General features: G+C 47.3%; 1 protein-coding gene across 1 annotated transcript; it reads right to left on the bottom strand.

Moving 5' to 3' along the window:
• Positions 1–1,040: 1,040 nt before the first annotated feature.
• Positions 1,041–6,676, bottom strand: LOC123117778 (uncharacterized). Its single transcript, XM_044538458.1, has 2 exons — positions 5,473–6,676; positions 1,041–1,353 (listed from the first exon to the last, which is right to left on the bottom strand). Exons 1-2 carry the CDS (start codon positions 6,653–6,655, stop codon positions 1,322–1,324), a joined length of 1,215 nt encoding a protein of 404 aa, XP_044394393.1. The 5' UTR covers positions 6,656–6,676; the 3' UTR covers positions 1,041–1,321.
• Between the last annotated feature and the right edge of the window lie 8,433 nt (positions 6,677–15,109).

Below are 15,109 nucleotides of genomic sequence, written 5' to 3'. Positions count from 1 at the left end.
GCCGCAACACTTTGCTTTGGAAAGATCTTTGGATGGATAATATTCTTGCTTCTAGCTATCCCAGGGCCTTCGCCTTCACCAGAAATGAAGATATCTCTGTACAAGCTCTCTTAACGGCTGACACGTTGGGGGAAACCTTCCAGCTTCCATTATCTGAACAGGCACATGCAGAACTGATGGATCAACAGCAACTGTTGGCACCTGTTACCTTAACCCAAGGAGAGGATAGATGGACATGCATTTGGGCCAAAGGAGATTACAATGCCAGCCAATACTACTCCTACTATTTCAGAGAAATCAGGGCACACCAAGCATACAAATGGCTATGGAAATCCAAGGTCACCATGAAAATTAAAGTATTTGGCTGGCTCCTCCTCTCAGATAGACTCAACACGCGAAACATGCTCAAGAGGAGACACTATAACATTGGTGACAACCACACATGCCTTCTTTGTGACTCACCTACTGAAGAAACTTTGGAACATCTATTCTTTACTTGTCCATTTAGCCAAGAATGCTGGTCACATCTTCACATCGGCTAGATAACACATGGTACAAGACTTCAATGGATTGAGCAGGCAAAATCTACGTGGAATCGCCCTATGTTCATGGATATTTTCCTACAGGCTGCCTGGAGCATATGGAAAGAGAGAAACAACAAACACTTCAGAGGGACCAAACCATCGAAATCTTCCTAGCTGGCTCGGTTGAGAGAAGACCTCTCCCTCCTTTGTTACAGAGTCGGAGAAAAACATAAACCCTTTTTGTCCTCTTTTGTAGATAGCATTTAGCTACCAACTTCCTCTGCTGTCTTTCTTTTTTACTTTACTCCTTGTGACAACACCCACAATCTGCTCCATGGCAATGGATGTAAGGTTATGACTGTGTAAGACTTTTTGTCACTTTAATTAATACATACAATAGGAGCCTCTCCTACTGTTTCAAGTGTCAAAAAAACAATACTCGTTATAATAGATGTACGTGCACATGGTTCAAATTTAAAAAAAAAATCATCTCCTCTCTTTTTTTCGGCAGAATAGTTTCAGTTCAGTGCTACTCATTGTAAGGATTTACCAATGGAGTGAGTTTTGCCAATGAACTTCAATGTTTTCCAAACAAAATAAATGCCATGTCTTCAAGTACAGGAATTACATTCAATGGTGTCTCAAAATCTTCAACTAAAGTTTGCCGACAAAACCCATAAACATAGTGAGAAAACAAGCACCACTTCACCAAATCATCTACTGAACAGTGACATAATTCATCGCCAGTCACCTCCAAGTTGGTTATCCTACCCTTAAGCATATTCGACCATGCATTTTCAATGAATCGCATCACCGGGGCTCACCTTTTCTGCAAACGATATATTTGTTAATGAGATTCCAAAAAGGAGCTGATATGATACTATATAAAATTGCAAGGCATAAACATAATTTGGTGTAACATTGGAGTGCTAGATATCACCCAAAGTTTGCTTGAGAAATTCCGGCGAAAAAAGGAAGTTGGCTTGAGCACACATATCTATCTCTCTAAACAAATTAGAAACATCGAATATATATTTTTATCTGATTAAACACTAACATTTCCCCCTGCTTCCACTAAGTGATATACCTACAGTACTTATATAAGACTAGTATAACGCCCGTGCGTTGCCACGGGCTTTTCAAAATTTATAATCAGTATCTCTCATTTATCATCCCCTCATATTGGGTGATTATGGGGTGCTCTAATTAGAAACACAAAAATCAAATATTAGGAAATTTCACCGAACGAACAACAACGAATAATACGATATCTATCAAACGAATAAAATGAGGTCATATTTTTGGTCCGTCATGCACTTCTGTTGAAAAGTGCCTATCCCTTTTAGAAACAACCCACTGTTTGCTCGCACGCAAAAAAAAATACATCTCTAAAGTGAGGAACCGGTCGGTGCCAAAAAGAACTCAAACTCCTATCCAATCTCGACTTCGTGCTCTTCCACTTCCATTGATAAAGATGGGACGTCAAGGGTTTCATCATGATGACCTCGAGCAGCCACCGACATCCCTCCCCACATCTACCCCTACCCCCTGCTGCCGCTTGCACTGTCCTTGCTCCTCGAGGGAGCTAGGGACACAATGTTCTCTAGGATGGGCATGACCAGATCCACGAGGAGGCCACATTCTTCCATGGGAACCCAACCAAGCTCACCACCCTCCGCAACCATCCAATCCCAGTCTAACAAAGTCAAGACCCGCCATCGATCCACAAATCAGGCTCGCCGCATCCAGGTTCACTGCAAGTCTGCGACGAGTCTGTAGTCGACATCTTGACTTTGGCTATCCCCACGGAAGAATCATCGGATCCTGCTTACTTTTACCATCACTTCGTCTCTTCCCAAGGCAGCGACACCACCCAGCCAATCACCACCACCGCTTGCGGCTTGCCTACATAAAATCATGAGAAATCCCCACAGCGGTGCTGTAAGATCACCTTGGCGACCTCGACAGTGACCGACTGGTCTAAGATCTAAGCTAGCCGCTCTTTGTAGAAACCAATAGAAGTAGGCATGTGACTCAGATTTGTTCTTTGGTGTGCATGCGTTTCTTGCTGCCCACCAGCTCTTGTCTACAACTCGCCTATCTCTGTACCAGCTCTTGGTCTACAACTCGCCTATCTCCATGCTCGAGACGACCAAGCTCGATGCGCAAGCCGCATACGTCTGCTAGAGCTATATCCAGGCCCTATGATTTTTGGATCACTGGCACTATGGGTGCCAGGACCGGAGTCGCCCTCATCCACCAAGTGGATCAAGGAGGCCCACCACCTAGACTCTACATCGCAACATTTTGTATTTTCCTATAAAAAGTAAAGAACCTTCTCTAATAAACGTAAATATAACCTTTTGGTTTTATAGTCTCAACTTTCCTACACTCCAATACCAGAAGGATTTCTTGGTTTTATTTAATGACCTTCTTGAATGTCATTCACTTAGAAAGGTAGTAATCCAATCTGTGATATTAAGGCAAATTATTAGTCATATTAAAGTGCAAAAGGCCCTATAGGAGTCAAAGCATGACTTTTATGGTTATACTGTAATTTGCAAGATCTGAGATTTATGCAAGTGTACAATTAGAGAAGAGCCAATTAAATAGATTTTCACATTCAGAATAGTACGATTAGCAGTAGCACTTCAATTTTTTCATGTTTGATTAGCTTGCTAGGTGGTTATCACTAAGCATGTTGGAACGATGAGCATAACCTAACTTAGTTCAGTACGTGTTGCTGCAAATTAGTTCAGTACGTACGAAGCTGTTGCTAATTTCAATGCCTGGCTGTTGCAAGTTTCTAATGAAAAAGTACTTCAGGTCAAAGGTCAGGGAATATACACTTTTGTTATCATGGTTGTTTCCTTATAGTGAACAACTTTGATCACCACTTCAGCAGCTACTATCTATAAGAAGACATTAGCTAAGTAGATACAGGCAAAGAAAGCATGTAGGCAAAACCAGAATTAAAAACATCCTTCTCAATGGAGCTCGTGCAGTTCGGAAGACCCTAATCATCGATGAGGGACCCCTCCGATGGTAGCATGGCGTGACAATTGCCGTCAATGACAACACCCAAAGTACCTTGCACAATCCATCGATCCAGTTCGGAACAATCAAGCACATACCTTGCAAAGTGATGTGGATCTGAAGCAGAGGTGGGAAGGTAAAGGCTCAGGTGAGGTGGAATGAGACGTTGATATAGACGTGCACGCATGAGAATAAGGTGGTGCCCAGGATGGATCTCCATCGGAGGAGGCCGGATCCGCTGGGGAGGAGGTCGCTGTAGTACCTGCCATCTGTGCGATGGATCACGGGGCTGGCAGGCAGGGGAGGGGATAGGAGGGAGCGGGTGGGCTAGAGCGCAGATGGCGGGTGCCCCCGACGACGGCTGGGAAGGATGGTGGAGGAGGTGGATGAGGATGGCGGCGGCGGCGTCTGCGGTTGCGCCTCGTCCGCAGCCGTGCTGGTGGTGGTCGATGCGAGAGCCGGATGGCGTCGGCCAGAATCAGGCAGGGGCGACAAAGATTTAGAGGAGAGAGAGAATGGAGGCGATGAGCGATGGGAGGAAGGGCCACCGGCGATTGGGGTGGCCTCAGATCCGCCCTCCGTGGCCGCCTATTTCATGGGACGAACACCCGTGCTCACCGTCGGGCTCGCCTTCGGCCGCTGCCTCGCCGACATTCACGACGTAGAGCCCCTTCCTCCGATCCCATTTGCCAGGGAGGCAGCGCCATCCTTCATCGCAGAGAACGAGTCCACACTGAGATCCCAACCAGATCGTGATTCGCCTCCCCAAACCGCAGCGGCACATCCCACTCCATCAACGACCAACCTATATGAGGCGGAGGGTCAGTGTAGGACGCGAGCGCCGTCACCATGGACGTGGGACGCCGTAGGTGGGAAGGAGGCGGCGACGGCGTCTGTGTTAGGAAGATCGCACGACGGCGGCGGCGTTTACTCGAGGGGATCGAGAGGAGCTGCGTTTGGTGCCGGGTGGGTTCTTTGGTGCGTGCGTGGGGCTGGAGATTGTGATAGGTGATCAGGTGAGGGCGTGCCATACCTGGATCGATAGCCTTACCATACCTGGTGGTAATTTAAATTTATTACCATATTCGATATTTCCCGAGTTATGGCCTTACCATACTTGGATTGATAGCCTTTGGGGTAATTTAAATTTATTACCATATAATTACCATATTCAAAATATCCTGAGTTATGACCTTACCATACCTGGATTGATTTATTACTATACGTGGATTAATTATGATTTATTACTATGTGATTTATTACTATACGTGGATAGCCTTACCATACCTGGTGGTAATTTAAATTTATTACCATATTCGATATTTCCCGAGTTATGGCCTTACCATACCTGGATTGATAGCCTTTGGGGTAATTTAAATTTATTACCATATAATTACCATATTCAAAATTTCCTGAGTTATGACCTTACCATACCTGGATTGATTTATTACTATACGTGGATTAATTATGATTTATTACTATATGATTTATTACTATACGTGGATAGCCTTACCATACATGGTGGTAATTTAAATTTATTACCATATTTGATATTTCCCGAGTTATGGCCTTACCATACCTGGATTGATAGTCTTTGGGGTAATTTAAATTTATTACCATATAATTACCATATTCAAAATTTCCTGAGTTATGACCTTACCATACCTGGATTGATTTATTACTATACGTGGATTAATTATGATTGATTACCATAAATACGTTGGGTATTGCCCGTTAGACGAGAAAAGAGAAAAACCGGTGGGAGGGGCTGGTGGGAGATGGGACGAAGAAAAACCGGTTGAAAATAAACCGATTGAAAATAAACCGGTTGAAAGTGGGGGGACTATTCAACCAATTCGTCCATTAGGAGTAGAGATTCCCCTAATCACAAAAGAAAGACATAGAGACGCACCTGGTGGATTGTAGAAACTCATGTACGGAATTAGAATAGGGAATTCTTCTCTCTTCCATAGCTTCTTCCATCTTAGTGTCTTGAGATTAATCTGGTAGATACCAAGGTCCGTGGTCACGAAAATGATGTCCCTGCCCTCCACAGATCCCATCAAGTCAGGTCTTTCCTCGGGGTTTTGAATGGGGAGACTTCCCTTGAGATCGATGACCCTATGTTGACTCCATGATGCAGCTCCAACGGAACTCATTTGCCTTGACCACAGGTATAGGATTAACCTGTGCATATGTGCAAACCCCAAACTGCCATCCACATTCTCCATGAGCATAAAGGAGCCGTCACCCAGTGATAGGCCGTTAGAGCCTAAGTCCGGTAGATGAATCAGTGATAAGCCTTGAGAGCCCATGTCGTAGCACAGAATGGCTATGTCATCATCATCACCAAGGAAAAACATGAAGTAGAGTACGCCGCCGACGAGGACAGGGCGCATTGGCACAATGCATGCATGCTGATGACCTGCAAGTTCAAGATCGCATGTCTCGACCCACTCATCCTCATCCTCATCCTCATCTTCATCACAATTACTCCTATAAGAATAAGACAACTGATTACTCATGAACGAGTGTATAACACAACCAACTTCAGTATCTTTCGTGCCGACGAAGGCTACCCGGAAGGGGCCCTCGTGACACGCTCGATGGTCACAACCGCTCACGGCGCAGAGCACCACTGCCCCATAGCTGTCGAACACGTCGTAAGGCGCGTCCAGGTCTGTCCGGCAGCCCGTCACGGGGTCCCAAACGATGAGCTCCTCGGGTCCCGCACACTCTTCACAAAGGAGAGCACGGCCATGACGACAGTCACACGCCGTGTAGTCCTTCCAGTGGTTGAAGGGAATGCGCGCGCCGAATTTCGTGGTGGAGAAGAAGAGTGGGGCGTCATCTTCAAGCTCCGGGCCAGAGTCTGACAGCGTGTTGTAAAGGAAGCCCAGCATGGGGGCATCTCCATGGAACTCGCGGTAGCGGCTGCGGAATCGAGCGCCGGAGAGGAGGCCAAGCCAGAGCTTATTGGCGAGGGAGGCGCGCACGAGGCACGCCGGCTCATCTGGCGGGAGGCGGAGGAAGACCTCCTCGAGGAGGCCGTCTGGCAGCCATGGTACCGGCGGTGGCGGCGGCTGCGGCGGCATGGTATCTTTGGGGGCCAGGGTTTGGAAATTTGGATCGTGCGAGGAAAGGGTTGAGCCTGGGGAGAAAAGGTTTAGCGGACGATTCGGCTCGGTTCGGTTCAACCAGGAACGCATGGGCCGCATCCGACAGGTGGAGCCAGAGTGGCAGTGAGATTGGGCTGCTCCTGCTGGTGCTCAGTTTTGTTCTGTACTGTACATGAGGATTTTGTCGATGATAATTTCATACAAATGAAAAAAATTAGAAAAATAGGGGAAATAAATAATTCAGGCATGTTAATTAGCTTATATGAATTTTCAAATCCTCAACATTCCACAACATTGAGGATTTTGTTGACGATAATTTCATACAAATGAAAAAATAAGAAAAATAGGGTAAATAAATATTTCAGGCATGTTAATTAGCTTATTTGAATTTTCAAATCCTCAACATCCTACAAAAAAAATAGATTTTTTTCCAAAAAAATCTGATATATATTTGTAATTTCTAAAAACCAAACTGAAGTTTTGTGTTCCCTAGTTTTGGTTGTTTTGCTTGAAATGCGTCAACTTCAACATTCAGTCTCCTATAGAAACCTGATTTTAAATATACTCTTCGTAAATCTCTGAAATTACATTCAGTCCACCATGTGTGAGTTGAGCTCTCAAAAATGATCTTTCGTTCATTCTTTTTCGGTTTTCTTGGCCTTTCATCATAAAATCGCTTTAGCTGGGACGTTATATGTACCTGGCACTTTTTGTTTTTTGAGATGATATGTGCCTTTTTTTTTGCGGGTGGAGATGATATGCGCCTGACACTTGAGTGGTGAAATTTGGACGTTTTAGGGTTTAGAGATGAAAGTTAGACTCCCACTGCTTTTTTTAAGATAAGCTGGGGTCCTTCTCACAAAAAAAAGGGACAACAAAATCGATTTTTTTTCATTTTGAAGAAATAGTTTCAAGCAGTGAAGTTGCATGAATATATGGTTTTTTTTCGAGGAACCAGCAGGAGCACTGCCTTTTCATTTCAGACGAAAAAGAGAGGGTAATATGTATAGAGGTGACAGATTTTTCTAAGGAACCTGACGAAAACCCCTACAAAACACATTATCTTACATGTCAGCCAATACCGGTCGCCACTTGGGCCCTGCCGAAAGCCATGGCCCTCTGTCTTATGTCGTCGAACGCGAGGGCAGCCACCTCCACATGAGTTAGGCGGATCCCGTTGAAGATGCAACGGTTATGCTCCTTCCATATATTCCAGATGGTGTAGAGGAAGCGACCACTGCGGCGTCGACTATCTTCCTTGGAGAGCGGGGCGATAAGCGAGTCCCACCATTCAGAGATGCCCATGGTAGGCGGCGTTGCCATCGGGGCCGCAGGCGCCTCCCCAGTCCATCGTTGTACATGCGACCAAACCGCCACCGCGAACGAACAGTCCTTGCACAAGTGATTTGCAGTTTCCGGCGTCCGCAGACAGAGAGGACAGATAGGGTCATGTGGCCAGCCACGAATAGCAAGCATGTCCGCCGTGAGGATTTTCCCATGGAGGACCAGCCACGAGAAGAGTTTGCACTTTGGTTCTGCATGGGCCTCCCAAATCTTGGACGGAGTGAACCTGGGGAAGGATCCACAGAACTGGGCCATGTAAGCTGAGGCAGAGGAGTAGGTGCCGTTTGGGGTCCAACGCCAAGAGATTGTGTCTTCACGGTCTGGGGTCAGCATGGTTTGCGAAGCCAGAGATGCCAGCCCAATGAACTCCTGCAGCTGAGTTGGTGTGCTCAGTCTGGCGACTGATCTGATCCAGTTGTTGTCCTGAAACTCCTTCATGACCGATCTCTGCTTTCTCATGGCGATGGTGAAAAGCTCGGGGGCAAGCAATCGCACAGGGCCCTTTCCCGACTAGTCGTCATGCCAGAACAAAGATTTCCGGCCGTTCCCCAGCACGATGGTGGTGGAAGCCCTGAACAGCGCCATGTCCGCCTCGTCGCAGGGTAGGGCGGAGCCCACCCACTGTCGGTTAGGGTCGGTCCACATGAGCCAAGGCCAGCGCAGGCGAAGAGCCCTGCCAAATCTCTCGAGGTCCGTGATCCCAAGCCCACCGTGGGCCTTCGGCCTACACACCGTCCTCCAGTTGACCAGGGAGTGACCCCCAGACGCGTTTTCAAAGTTTTCGTCGCCCCAGATGAAATTTCGTGAAATCTTGCTGAGCTTGTGATTGGCCCAAGTCGGGAGGGGGAACGCAGTGAGGTGGTGTGTGGCAATAGCGCACAAGACAGACTTTGCCAAGGAGACCCTTCCGGGCCTAGCGAGGTTTTTGCCCTTCCATCCCGGCAGTCTGCCCATTGCCTTGTCGAAGAGAGGTTGGAGGTCCGCTCGTTTGAGCCGCCTAGTATGGAGGGGGAGGCCCAGGTACTTTGTGGGGAAGGAGGCAATCTTCACGGGGAAGCCCGAAAGGATGTTTATGAGATCGAGCCCATGACAGCGGATGGGGAACACTTCCGTCTTGGTTACGTTGGTGATGAGGCCCGAAGCCTCGCCAAAATAGGCAAGGATCTTTGCGATGGCGTCGATCTCTTCCTTGACCGGATTGACGAAGATGCCGGCATCATCGGCGTGGAGGGAGATTCCGCAGGTAGCCGAACGAGCCTTGATCGGCTTGAGGATCCCCTCCAGAGAGGCCGCACGGAGCATGAGATGGAGAGGGTCGATGGCCTAGATGAACAGCATCGGAGATATGGGGTCACCCTGACGCAGGCCGCATGCATGAGTGAAAGGGGTGCCGGGGTTCCCATTCAACAGGATCCTGGAGGAAGATGTTGCGAGGGTCATGCAAATCCAGTCCCGCCAGCGCTGACTGAACCCAAGTTGCTGAAGCACCTCCAGCAGGTAGGCCCAGCCCACGGAGTCAAAAGCCTTTGAGATGTCCAGTTTGAGGAAGAGGTCGGGCGTTTGAGTGCGATGCAGCTCCTTCACCAAGTTTTGAACATGCAAGAAGTTATCATGGATGCACCGCTTCTTCACGAAGGCGCTCTGACAATGGGAGACCAACGCAGGGAGCATCGGAGCTAGACGGTTTGCCAACAGCTTGGAGAAGATCTTGGATATGCTATGAATCAGGCTGATTGGACGGTAGTCCCCAATCCAGGCGGCGTTTGCCTTTTTAGGTAGCAGGATAATGTTTGCCGAATTTGTGAGGTCCGCGCAATCGCCGCGGAGGTTAGCCAATTGCATAATTGCATTCACGACGTCGGTCGTGATGATCTCCCAGTAGGACTTGAAGAAGGCACCGATAAAACCGTCTGGGCCGGCTGCTTTGACCGAAGGTAAGGAGAAAACTGCCTCCTTAATTTCATCCTCGTCGAAAGTGGAGTCCAACTCAGAAAGATCGTGGTGTTGGATTCCGATTTTCTCCCAAACTATGCGTTTCATTCGTTGCGTGGCCGTTCCGAGGTGCTTCTGGAAGTGATCGAGGAGAGCTTGCTCCTTATCTTCCTTGGTAATCGCCAGCCCGGTGTTGGTCCTGATGGATTGGATGAAGTTCTTGCGCCTTCTGCCATTTGCCCGAGCGTGAAAGAGCTTGGTGGTGGCGTCACCGAGCCTGATCCAGGTTAGTCTCGAACGCTGCCTCAACTTGATTTTCTGAATGGCGAGGAGGCCAAGGTAGGACGCCTTAAGCTGACGCCGAAGCTCCCTTTCAGGCTCAGAGAGGGGTCGTCCTGTTGGAAATATGCCCTAGAGGCAATAATAAAAGGATTATTATTATATTTCCTTGTTCATGATAATTGTCTTTTATTCATGTTATAATTGTATTATCCGGAAATCGTAATACACGTGTGAATACATAGACCACAATATGTCCCTAGTGAGCCTCTAGTTGACTAGCTCGTTGATCAACAGATAGTCATGGTTTCCTGACTATGGACATTGGATGTCATTGATAACGGGATCACATCATTAGGAGAATGATGTGATGGATAAGACCCAATCCTAAGCATAGCACAAGATCGTGTAGTTCGTTTGCTAGAGCTTTTTCCAATGTCAAGTATCTTTTCCTTAGACCATGAGATCGTGTAACTCCCGGATACCGTAGGAGTGCTTTGGGTGTACCAAACGTCACAACGTAACTGAGTGACTATAAAGGTGCACTAGAGGTACCTTCGAAAGTGTTTGTTGGGTTGACACGGATCGAGACTGGGATTTGTCACTCCGTATGACGGAGAGGTATCTCTGGGCCCACTCGGTAATGCATCATCATAATGAGCTCGAAGTGACCAAGTGTCTGGTCACGGGATCATGCATTACGGTACGAGTAAAGTGACTTGCCGGTAACGAGATTGAACGAGGTATTGGGATACCGACGATCGAATCTCAGGCAAGTAACATACCGATTGACAAAGGGAATTGTATACGGGGTTGTTTGAATCCTCGACATCGTGGTTCATCCGATGAGATCATCGAGGAGCTTGTGGGAGCCAACATGGGTATCCAGATCCCGCTGTTGGTTATTGACCGAGAGCTGTCCCGGTCATGTCTACATGTCTCCCGAACCCGTAGGGTCTACACACTTAAGGTTCAGTGACGCTAGGGTTGTATGAATATGAGTATGCAGCAAACCGAAAGTTGTTCGGAGTCCCGGATGAGATCCCGGACGTCACCAGGAGTTCCGGAATGGTCCGGAGGTAAAGAATTATATATGGGAAGTCGAGTTTCGGCCATCGGGAAAGTTTCGGGGTCCATCGATATTGTACCGGGACCACCGGAAGGTTCCCGGGGGTCCACTGGGTGGGGCCACCTATCCCGGAGGGCCCCATGGTCTGAAGTGGGAGAGGAACCAGCCCCTGGTGGGCTGGTGCGCCCCCCCTTGGGCCCCCCTCATGCGCCTAGGGTTGGGAACCCTAGGGGAGGGGGCGCCCCACTTGCCTTGGGAGGCACTCCACCCCCTTGGCCGCCGCCCCCCCCCCCCCCTAAGAGATCCCATCTCCTAGGGCCGGCGCCCCCCCTGGGGTCCCTATATAAAGAGGGGGGGTGGGAGGGCAGCCGCACCCAACACCTGGCGCCTCCCTCCCCTCCCTGCTACACCTCTCCCTCTCGCAGAAGCTCGGCGAAGTTCTGCCGGAACCCTGCTGCATCCACCACCACGCCGTCGTGCTGTTGGATGTTCATCAACCTCTCCCTCCTCCTTGCTGGATCAAGGTGCGGGAGACGTCATCCACTCCGTACGTGTGTTGAACGTGGAGGTGTTGTCCGTTCGGCACTTGGTCATCGGTGATTTGGATCACGACAAGTACGACTCCCTCAACCCCGTTCACTTGAACGCTTCCGCTAGCGATCTACAAAGGTATGTAGATGCACTCCTATCACTCGTTGCTAGATGAACTCATAGATGGATCTTGGTGAAACCATAGGAAATTTTTTATTTTCTGCAACGTTCCCCAACACGTCCCTCTTCCGCAACATCGAGCCGCCGAATGATCTCTTTCGCCACCGAGATCTGGGTGTTTAGTACACCGACCTTCTCCTTCTGCCACATACGAAAGGCCTTCGCAGTTCTGCAAAGCTTGATGTGTATCCTGCGGATCGCGTCATGAGCCTGGACAGGCTTGTTCCAAGTTGCGGAGACGGCCTCATGGAAGCCAGGGAGGCGCAACCAGAACTCCTCAAACTTGAAGGACGGCTTCCTTGGATTGTCAACACATCCCTGAAGGTATAGTGGTGCGTGGTCTGAGCAGGCCGTGGAGATGGCCTGGAGGTGGGCATTTGGGAAGAGCATATCCCAGTCGTCGGAGTGAAAAACGTGGCCTGGACTAGCCTGTTCGTTGGACCAGGTGAACCGCCGCCCACATAAATGTAGCTCCTTGAGATTCATGAAGTCCAGGGCCCTCCTGAACTTCCCTATGAGTCGGCGGTTTATGTTGTTGTTGTTGTTCTTGTCTGCCGCTTTAGTGATGAGGTTGAAGTCACCCAGTAAAAGCCACTCACTCCTAGACACGACAGCTAGAGCCCTCAGCTCCTCAATGAAAGCCAGTTTTTCCTGCTCTCCATGAGGGCCGTAGACGCACGAGATAGTCCAGGCGACGCGATCGTTGAGCATAGTGATTGTGGCAGAAATGGTGGCTGTTGATGCGTGACGGTCCGACATGGAGAAGAACCGGTCGGAGACGGCAAGAATCATTCCGCCACGAGTGCCGGCCACAGGCAGGGCGAAGTAGTTTGCAACAAAGCAAGGGCCAAGCATGCCCCGGATTATGGAGTCGTCCACTAACTGCAGTTTTGTCTCTTGGAGACAGACGATGGTAGCATGCGCGTCACGCACCATGTCACGGACGGCATTTGGGAGCGTGTTGGAATCATGCAAGAGCATCGACAAACTCTACTGTCTCTCCACCGTTTCAGAGTAGTCAACACAAAAACAATTCGTACAACATGGTATATCTTCACTGATGCTGTATGAAAATTAGGCATATCCAAAGCCGTATGGAAATTAGGCATGTCCCATCCTCAACGACAAACGTTTTGCATGTCTAGTGATCTGAGTTTTCTTTTTTTTGGCAGTTTCTGATCGGAGTAGTCTCTATGTAGTTGTCTCCAAAAGCCGGCGATTCAGGCCCAGTAGCCAGCGCAATATTAAAAAATATGGTGAATCCTTAATTTATCATCTCTTTCCCCGCCGCCCATCAAAGCTTTCTAACTTAGGTTTTTTACACCACTGAAAGTGGTTTTGACGATGACAATTTCATACAGATAGAAAAAATAAGATAATAAAAAGGTGAACAAATAATTAATGTAAATGCATACCCCGAAGAAGTTAACAAAGCTTCTATAATTTCAAAATGGATAATATTCTAAAATAATGATTTTTACAAAAATGTAATAGGCTCATTTTTTACATTTTTTGTTTAAAGAAAATCCAATAAGTTAAATGCCATGTGAAGAGAATCTTTCCAACCAACTTCAACATTGTCCAGATAACTTAAATGCCACACCTTCTCGAGTGAGAACAATTTGTCGTTGAGGATGGGATAACCATTCAGTGTTTTTTTTTTTTGCCGCAGGTGTTCAGATGACGAGCCATTTGTCTACCACATATCAAAGGACAAGATAACAAAATTGGGGCTAGAGGTGGAGGCATGTCTGAAAGCCTCTATAGAAATAATGTTGCAAATGGTGAGTATGATAAGAGTTTGAGCAGGTTACATGTGATGTTGCTCTAGCCTGGAGATTGTGGCACATCTCTCCATAATAATGAATCAAATCGATGCACATGCACCGTCTCCAATGCATTGTAGCATGTTGTTCTTTTAGCACCGTTGAAAGGGGGTTAGTTGTGTCAGCATGCATATGAGGGAAAATATTGACATATGGTGGCATGTGCATTGATCGTTGCAAAATAAAAACATCACTGAAGTAGAGGCCAGTTATATCAACGGTCACCGTAGCGTTGCACTCTCTGACCAAGTATATATGAGCTTCATCTCACTGTCTAGACACTGGCGTCAACTACAATTATTATGTCCACTAACCTCTATAGGCCAAAAAATATGCAACAAATAACAAACTAAAAATAACTATTTTGTGAAGCTACTGGAGCAAATAAAAGATATATGTTAAGTTCATGCAACCATGTCGCCCCATATCATGTAGTTCCCTAAACTTATATCTCAAGATTCAGTGTACATGTTATAGAAGGGGGCGTTATGTGAAGGGGGCGTTTTGGCTCCTAGGTGCATATGCACCCATTGTCGAAATACACATTTCGAGAAGTTGAAAAATTTGGAACAAAAATTCCACGTGTATATTCGGACATTTTATGTGCATGCACAAGGTTTTGGTGAAAAACGACGTTTTTTGTGGCTTGTGTCAAAAGATAAAGAAATGCCTCGTGAATAGTTAGAATGAAGCATCAGAAATTGTCTTTTTTACAGAAGCCACAAAAAATGTCTTTTTCACTGAAACCTTGTGCACACACATAAAATGTCCGGATATACACGCGGGATTTTTGTTCCGAATTTTTCAACTTTTCAAAATGTGTATTTCGACAATGGGTGCATATGCACCTAGGAGCCAAAGGCAATTGCCGCATGTTATACTCTTCAGTAACATTGCTTGGGCGAGGAGAAAATGTGGGTGATATGATAGGTGGATGGCGTGCCGTGGGAGGTGATAAGTGCGAGGTCAAAGCGTGGGCGACCACGATTCTCTCAGGTTCAGGTGGGTGAGCTGGAAAGAAAAAGGGGACCAGACGAGGAAGACTGGGTTTGGAAGACTTTAATGCTTGACTGGGTTGTTCAAAGCCTGGACAACCGCTGACAAGCCAGACCGCATTTAATGCTTGATTTTATAAAAGTGGTTTGGGAATTTCGGAAGACTTTAAATCCAAACAAGTTTGAATTTATTTCAAAATATTTGAATTTTGAAACCAATTCAAAAGAACTCCATACTGGATGAAACTTTAGGAGGTGACTCCACACACTAAAT

This window comes from Triticum aestivum, chromosome 5B (assembly GCF_018294505.1).
Source record: "Triticum aestivum cultivar Chinese Spring chromosome 5B, IWGSC CS RefSeq v2.1, whole genome shotgun sequence".
NCBI lineage: Eukaryota > Viridiplantae > Streptophyta > Magnoliopsida > Poales > Poaceae > Triticum > Triticum aestivum.
The sequence above is the reverse complement of the archived record's forward strand: the minus strand, read 5'-3'. Positions and strand labels throughout refer to the sequence as shown.

Excerpts from the sequence above, each read along its gene's own strand:
- LOC123117778 (XM_044538458.1), bottom strand. The coding sequence starts at position 6,655 with ATGCCGCCGCAGCCGCCGCCACCGCCGGTACCATGGCTGCCAGACGGC. Across the intron at positions 1,354-5,472 it reads GAGTTTCTACAATCCACCAG|AAAAGGTGAGCCCCGGTGAT; the intron begins GTGCGTCTCTAT and ends TATCGTTTGCAG.